The sequence below is a fragment of the Parasteatoda tepidariorum genome, chromosome 3 (assembly GCF_043381705.1).
Source record: "Parasteatoda tepidariorum isolate YZ-2023 chromosome 3, CAS_Ptep_4.0, whole genome shotgun sequence".
Classification (NCBI taxonomy): domain Eukaryota; kingdom Metazoa; phylum Arthropoda; class Arachnida; order Araneae; family Theridiidae; genus Parasteatoda; species Parasteatoda tepidariorum.
In genome coordinates this window covers 22,174,504-22,182,988 of record NC_092206.1, presented here as the reverse complement: position 1 = coordinate 22,182,988, position 8,485 = coordinate 22,174,504, and the positions used below count along the sequence as shown (strand labels likewise).

The following is an 8,485-nucleotide window of genomic DNA, read 5'->3' as shown; positions in this document are numbered from 1 at the left end:
TATGATGAAAAATAATTGTTTTATAAAATGTAGAATCTACATATTGCAAATTCTTCTCTCGATATAAGAAATCATTGGCAAATAAATAAATAAATAATTACTTTCATGTTAATACTATAAATATTTATCGGCGTCTTAAAGTATGCATGGATTCATATTTAATTTTTTTCCCGCTGTCTCTTTACAAAACTTTTTAAACAAACGATAAACAATATATAGTTTTCTTATAAACGACAGGAAAGCTGAGAATGAATTCATGAAATTGTATTTTATATAATATCATGCAGCCTACACCACACCTTCATCCGATTTCAATAACAGGACTTTTCGCGGAAAAAAGTTTGTTTAGTTATTTTAGTTCCAGCTCGAACTGATAACCTTTCAGCCATTGTAGTTTATTATACCGTTAACTTTTTCAAACAAGGAACCGCAGCATTAAGAAGACGGGGATAATTCAACATGGCTGCGCGATCACATGTGGATACTGCTGTTAATGAGAGAAGACTTCGTCCAATTTATGGTATGCAAAAGCTTTTTTTAAAAAAGAAGATTGGTTTCTAATAACAACCTCTTATGATGTATTTGAAGCATATCAGCTCTGTGCATCGTTTATTTTCACCTGATGCAAAAAAACGCTTCTATGCAGTGTTTACATCTCCAAAATTTGGTTGTTACATAAAAATAGCATTAATTTCCTTATATAGCAAGGTTTATATATCTGAATTTACTAATTAAATCTTCAAATTTTAATGAAGGTTCTTATAAATTTCATAATAAACCTTAATGTTTAAATTTCGATGGATTAAATAGAAATCCTAAACTGTAAAACAAACGTAAACAAAGAAATTCAAATCGTTTGCAATATTTAATAAATTGCATTGTTGTGATTAATAAAAAATTTTTAAATTAAGTGTGTAATTTATCAACAAAATATTTTTTTGTGCAAGTTATTGATAAAAATTTGTTGCTGATTGTTTGTGGTATAATTAGATAAAAAAAATTTATTAGAAAAATTTATGAAATATTCTTTTAAACTCACTGTTTATTTTAAGTAGAATGTATTTGTTGTAAACATAAGGTATTAATTTTTTAGTTATTGTATCCTATCTATAAATTATTGAACATTTGAGTTTGAATTTAACTCTCAAAGAACGTAATAGGTTACATATTTTTGTTACCAAACAAAATTTGGTATGAGTTGTGTTATTATGTAAATATTCAATAATCAGAACTGTCAAAAGTTTATTCATTATGTCTAGGGCATTGTGTTCAGTATTTTTAAACAACATATTTTTTTTATAGGTTTACTGTCGCATAAAAAACTTACATTTAGTATTACCCTGGAGTGCAGAATATGTTTGATCGCATCAACGAGGTTCAGAGAATATTTAGCCAGCTCTGAAGAATATTTTTGTTCTAATTAAATAAATTGCTACCAAATTTTTTATTGTTAAAAGCATGTCACTCAACAAATTTCACATATAAATTGTTGCTATTTCAATATACATTGATTCTTAATTTTAGCACACGTGCTAGTTTATTCAAGAATCGTGTAAAATCAAATTGTGTTCATTGTTAACAAAAATAGTTGGACAAAGTACATGTTTACTCTATAAGAAATTTTTTAAAAATTAATTGCAAGAAATTAAAAGGTACCTTAATTTTGGGGGAAATTTTAAGCCAAAAAACTGTCCTGGGGATATTTCTGTATCGTGATCTGTTGAGCCAACTACAACCGCCAAATGGATTTTAAACTTAAAATTTTTTTTAAAAAAGCATAGAGGTTTGTTTGAAGGTGGCTATGAGTTATATTCAGATTTGCCCCTTTTGTGATATTTATTTAGTATCTCACAAACTGCTGCCCGGAAGTTGCCAAAACTTGGCGATTATTCTGCCACAGATAACGATAGAGATCTTTTCAATATAAGGTTCTGAAATTTTTCTGCACCATTGTTATGTGTATCTCTTGTTTGTAAATCCTTGTAGAGTTTTAGAGATGTTCTTAATAGATATGAGGTGATATATAAATTTATTTTCTTGAAATAATTATTAAATTTTTGTTTAGCAATTTTATTGTAGAAGTGTCATGAATTTGTGTCCTAAAAATAATTTAATTTCCTGATTTTCGCTCCTGATATTTTTGCTCTTTTGTTGAATCTATTAAAAAGTTGGAATATTTAAATGACATTTTGATGCGTTTTACAGTGTTCTAGGTACTAAAATATTTATTTTAAACGCATTTTACATTTGAAGATTGGTTATTGTTTATTAAGGGTTATCATTATATTTTTAGATTGTCTTGATAATGGCAACAACAAAAAAGCTCTTCAAGAAGCTGACAAACTTCTCAAAAAACAAAGAGATTTTCTGTGTGCAAAGGTAATTAAAAGTTATAAAAATTGTTATGAATAATTATGGCGGAATTGTAAGAATTTTTGCTTAATTTGTCTGCGTGAAAATATTTTTAAAAATTTTTCTAAGTTTATTGCTAACTATGCTTTTAAACTAGTGTTCTCCCTAAAAGGGCTACCTATCCTATCTGCCCTTTGATCCCTATGCTCCAACTTTGCCCTTTTTGTAAAAATAAGATGCAATCCCTTAAAAACACTGCCTTTATAGCTGAACATTTTTAACTGTCTGGGGTATATTCCATTTAAAAAAAAAAAATAACTCACTGTTCAAATAATTCATTGCACACTTGTTAAATTATCTGTGTTTATAGGTTTAATTCTGATTACTATTACAAATATTTACTTTGTTAGAATTATTTTCAACTGGTTAAATTTTTATAAGTTTCTTTTTTTTTTTTTTATCAGGGGGTATATTTATGAATTTTTAATGAGTTTAAGTGTTAAAATTATTTATTAAATAAATACTTTTTTTTATGTAAAAAAGCACCCTTTGAATATTTATTTTTTCATATTCAGTTTGAATTTTAGAAAAAAGCTTTCAAGTTATTTATAAATTGATAATTTTTTTTTTTCAGTTTACTTTTTTTTTTTTGAGGAAAAAAAAATTATGCTCACAAATAATCTTTTAGAATGCCTTTAATTATTTTTTTCTCTTTTTTTTTTAATGTGTGACAATTAGTGTTTGAATTTTCTGCATAAAATAGCACAATAGGGTAATTTAAAAATTGTTTAGGGTCAAATTCAGTTATTGCAGAATATTTCACAACTTAATGATTGTTTTTTAGGGTGTTAAGTGAGTGCCCTTTCAAAATTCAAAGTGGTCTTTATTATTCCTAGGGAGAACTCTGCTTGAACCTTTTCCACCTTTAATTTTTTCTGCCTGTGTTAATTTTCTTTTTGTTAATAGGCTCTTATCAAATTAGTCAACCTAAGGAAATAATAATTTGACAATTTTTCTCTATTTTTATTACTGTTTATTCTTCCCTAATTGATCAGTTAGAGAATTTGCTGAGTATTTCTTATTAATATTTTTATTTTATTATAATTGTTGATTGCTAACTATATTGTTACTTTTTCCTATTTTATTTGTTTATTATACGAACCCTATTCTTTAAGTTAATAGTCTCTTCATCAAATTACTTTTCTTATAGATCAATATAAGTTGATGATTTTTTCCACTGTTAACTATTTTCCCTTTCCACTATTTCCTACTTTAGCATTTGAAAAGTATGGTAAAAGTTTTCTTTTGTTTGTAGGCTCTTAAAGCTCTTGCTCTTGTTAGATTGGGCAGAAATGAAGAGTCATTTAATGTTGTACAAGAAGTGCATGCTGAAGATCCAACAGACGATCCTACTCTCCAGGCAATGACCATATGTTATCGAGAATTACATAAATGTATGTCAACTTTATTAATGTGATTTTTCTAATGTGTATTCTTGTTTTTTTATCTTTTCGATTTAAACGTTGTTCGTGGAAAATTTGTCCCCATCTCGAAATTTTTTTTGTACTACTCATTAATATTAAGAAGGGAAAAAACTTAAAATGTAATGTTATATTAATACGTATATCATTCTTTTTCTTAAATAGTAATGTCAAGTATGTAATTTGAGTGTAATATTTTTCAGTGACAATATTGATTAGAAAAATTTAAAAGTGATTCTTATAAACGAACTTTTTAAATGCTTCATTGAAATGTTTCTGAGTGAACATTCTATTACAAAAAAAGTCAAGCATAAAAAGAACACAAAATAAAGCAGTAACTTCATTTAACAGAGAATTAAAAGTAAAAAAACTTTTGCAAAATAAATTTAGATTGCTTTTTCTTGAAGGCTTTGTAATAGGTAAAATAAGAAGCATCCTATATTAAAAATACAGTAGGGAACCGATTATCCGGAACGGTCGAGACCATCACTATTCCGGATAACTGATTTTTCCGGTTTTCTGAATCGTTACAAAAGCCGTTTTTTTATTTATTATTAAACCCAACTAAAAAAAAATAAATTTGGAAATAATCTAAAAATAAGAAAAAACGATGAAGTAATACACTAATGATTATTTCTAAAATGATGGTAAGGTAAACATCTTTAAAAAAAGAAGGAAAAATTATAAAATCTTATGAGGGAAAAATTTTTTTTTTTTTTTAAATGGCGAGAAAATTTATCGAATTTCGTTCCGGTTTTCTGATTTCCAGATAATGGGTTCTGTACTGTATATCTCAAACTGCAGTTGTAATATGAGGATCAACCTTAAGCAAGGCAACACAATATATTTTGTGACTTTTGAAACTTAAAAATGTTTGTTAAATTAACATTGATTTGTTTATGGTTACTAATAATATATTACTATTCCAGTTTCATAAAATTTTAATCATGTGCTTGCATGTATTTATTAAGTTTTGTTATAGAATAGTTAATTATACTTCAATGTATATTTTAAATAAAAATTCAATTATAACACATTTTGAATATTTAATTAATTATAAAGAATAAAACTGGGTAAGTAAAAAAAGTCTAGATTTTTTTATAAGCACTGTTAAAAAAAAATCATGAACTTTGTTTAATTTTAGTCTACAAAATAAATGTGAACACATATATATATATAAATACATGATCAGTGATTATTGTAATTATCAGATTTTGTTTGTTTAAGTATAAAAAATTTTTTTACAGTGGAACTCATTGCTGATGCATATGAGCGAGCCACTAAAAAAGATCCTCAAAATGAAGAACTTCTTTCTCATCTGTTTATGTCTCATGTTCGCAATGGGGATTATAAAAAGCAGCAACAAACAGCCATGGCCCTGTATAAGCTCAAGCCAAAAAATCCTTATTACTTTTGGGCAGTAATGAGTATTGTTATGCAAGTATGTTTCTTTTTTTAAAAAACCATCTAAAGTGTTTAATTTATTTTATAATATCTGAAACATTTTATAAGAGTTAGTGAAATTTTAAAGTTTAAAAGATTTAGCATAACTTTTTCCAAAAATAATATTAGTGCTTCATGATACATTGTATGTTACCTTCTAATGCAATAATCAAACAACGCTCTTTGAAAAAGCCAGCATTAATTTTATTTAATAGTTTATTTTTTAAATGCCAAATACCTTTATTCTCTGATCAGATTTGCGCCCAATTTTTTTTATTTTATAAACTTTTCTGTATATTTTTGATGTAAGTAGTAAACTGGGGCTTAACAGATGTGCATAATTGACGAAAAAGTTCAAACGCTGTTTGCGGAATATTTTATTACATTATTATTTTTAAAAAATGGTGACTTGCATTTTAAATATGCTAAGAAAGCTCAGTATAAGGTAAAATAAAGCAAGTCCATAACAAATTTTATATCTTCAAATAACTGCTAAATTCATGCTATTGTGTAAAATTTTCTTAGTAATTTGTTTGTTCAAAGTTTTAATTTTGGTTGTTGATGCTACAATCTGTAAAATAATTTTGATTAGTCAATAGAAGAATTCACTGTTTTTGTTTAACTTCACTATTAATTGGAAAGATTGCTCAATTTTGCTTGAATTTTAATATTTGTTCTTTTTTTCAGGCAGAGAAGGCAGAAGAAACATCAACTAAAACAATGCTGCTTTCACTTGCTGAAAGAATGACTGAAAAGTTTGTGAAAGAAAATAAATTAGAGGCTGAAGCTGGTACTTGATTTTTTGTCGATCATTTTTAAGTTGATCAGTTTAAAATGGCTAATGTAATGCGATAATAAATCTTTTTTTTTCCCCTCTCCCCAAATGTTTCTTACTGGATTGTATTGATTTAAATGGAGTGATTTTTACTTAAAAAAATTTTGATTTAAAATTTTAAAAAAAGTGTATATATTTTCCGAACTAAAATTTATTTATTGTTACATTATGTTAACATTTGAGGAATTTGAAATTGAGAATATAATTAGAACTGTTGATCCTATCTGTTCTGAGCAATCAGTGTATCTTACTTTCATTATTAAAACTGAGTTTTCAACCACTTTCATTTGAAAAAAGAAACAGTGTATTAGAACTGTTGTATGTAAAGAAAAGGTATAAAAAAATTCATATAATTTATACTATTTTAATTCATATAATATGTATATAATTCTTTAATTCATATTCATACTACATTAAATTCATATAATTTATACTACTAATAATATCACTGGGCTTTTATGCACTTTAAAAGTATTTAATTTTATTTTGTGTAACAAAAAATAATCACCCTTTAAAGCTCTTATTTTTGGTTTAGAGTAATTAAATCTTTTATATTTTATTATTTTGTTTAAATATTAATTTTTTTTATTGTGGTGTTTTGACACACAGATTTCTAATTTGAGTTATCACTTTTTGACACGTTTGTTTCATATCATATAATTTTTTTCAGCAATCATTTATAATTTTTTGTCTTTTTTTTAGTTTTTGATTTGCAATATTTTTTAATACAATGTCAAAGATATGCTTCTTAATACTCAATCAAATGCTTTGAAAAGAAGTGCCTGGTAGAAGGATAATTTAAAATGACTCTTGGACTTCATATTAAGAAAAAATGATAAGCTTATGTTCATTTAATTCTTTCTAGATTACCTTTACTAGTGTTTATAAGTTGAATCTCAATTTTTTATTTTCCACATTAGTTCACATCATTTCAATATTTTTATGTTTCATTAATTAAATTTTAAAAATGGTAAAGTGCTACTTATTTTTAAATCACAAAATGAATACAAGCAATAAGGTAGTTTATGTATATATTTACAATATATGTATATATTTACAATATGTGTATTTAAAATGTTTTTTTTTAATATTTAAAAGGTTTGTTAAATGTTAAAAATTTGTCATTCCAGATATGGTACAACTATATTTTACTCAGAATATTACTTAATATTTTTCTTCTTTTTTTTTTAATTTTAGAAGTTCAACTTTATCTCATGATTCTTGAGAGACAAGAAAAATATGAAAAAGCTATTGAGGTATTGAGCAGTCCATTGAAAGGTAATTTTACTATCCATTTTTCTATAGCTTTTTATTCTTTCAATGATTTGTAATAAAGAGAAATAATTAATATTGTAGAAAAAATGTCTTCTGAAAAGGACTTACCTGAGAGAGAAGCTCAGTATTTGATTTATTTGCTGAAATGGCCTGAAGCAAATAAAGCATACAAGAAACTCATTCTAAAAACGTATGTTTTCTTCATCTTTTACTTTCTTTCTAGCTAAAATTTTACTGTGTCAGCACTTTTTTTTAATTTCAGGCATGTGATTTTTTAAACTTTTTGTGGAACTCATACTTTTGGAACTTATGAAGAAATTAAATTTCTAAACTTTGATATTTTATTCTCTTTAATCAGAATTTTATTTTTTCTATATAAATCTGAACAGTTTGTTGGACAGTCAATGTACACAGTTTCTTTTTTTGTTAAAGAAAAAGCTTATAAATTAAATGTTTTCTTTTCGTGTAAAATAATTTCACAGGGCTTTTCATGATTTGAGTGGATAGTATTTTCAGACATTTTGTTCTTTTCCCACTCTCTTTGTTATTTGTATGATTGGTATGTAGTAGGCATATTAGCATGTAATGCCATAAAGGAAACATATTGATAACTTTTGATCCAATGTTGGGATTATCGTGTATTTATATGAAATTTTAATGGTTTGAATGAATGGATCCTTAGTGCAAAAGAAATTATTTTTTGCTGTGACAAATGTGAAGAAAAAGTAATTTCTCAGATTAAGCATATTTTTTTCTGTTGGATTTTTATTTTCAATATGTAGTGGGTGGAATTAGTTAATATTAGTTTTATTGTGATTCTTCACATTCTATCTCATTAGTATTAGAAATTTTAAAATTATTAGTTCAGTTATTTTGTTTTGAATTTGAATTTTTTTTTCTATTTTAAGCAACATTTTTATACATATATCTGCATTTTAATCTAGGCCTGATGCATGGAAATTATATGAGGAATATTTTAAATGTATTCAAAATCTTGTTGACATGAATTGGCAACCTGAATTAAATAGGTATGTTCATTGCTTTTCAATTTATATATTTATCTTCCTTTTATTTTTACTGTCTTTATAAATATTGTTAA

General features: G+C 25.6%; 1 protein-coding gene across 1 annotated transcript in view; it reads left to right on the top strand.

Moving 5' to 3' along the window:
• Positions 1-365: 365 nt before the first annotated feature.
• The window catches only part of LOC107439843 (phagocyte signaling impaired), a 36,996-nt gene continuing 28,876 nt past the window's right edge, over positions 366-8,485 (top strand). The window contains exons 1-8 of the mRNA XM_016052561.3: positions 366-520; positions 2,294-2,379; positions 3,668-3,806; positions 5,081-5,274; positions 5,964-6,066; positions 7,309-7,389; positions 7,468-7,576; positions 8,331-8,414. Coding sequence (XP_015908047.1) covers positions 460-520; positions 2,294-2,379; positions 3,668-3,806; positions 5,081-5,274; positions 5,964-6,066; positions 7,309-7,389; positions 7,468-7,576; positions 8,331-8,414 — 857 coding nt within the window. The 5' untranslated portion in view covers positions 366-459. The remainder of the gene's footprint in view (positions 521-2,293; positions 2,380-3,667; positions 3,807-5,080; positions 5,275-5,963; positions 6,067-7,308; positions 7,390-7,467; positions 7,577-8,330; positions 8,415-8,485) is intronic.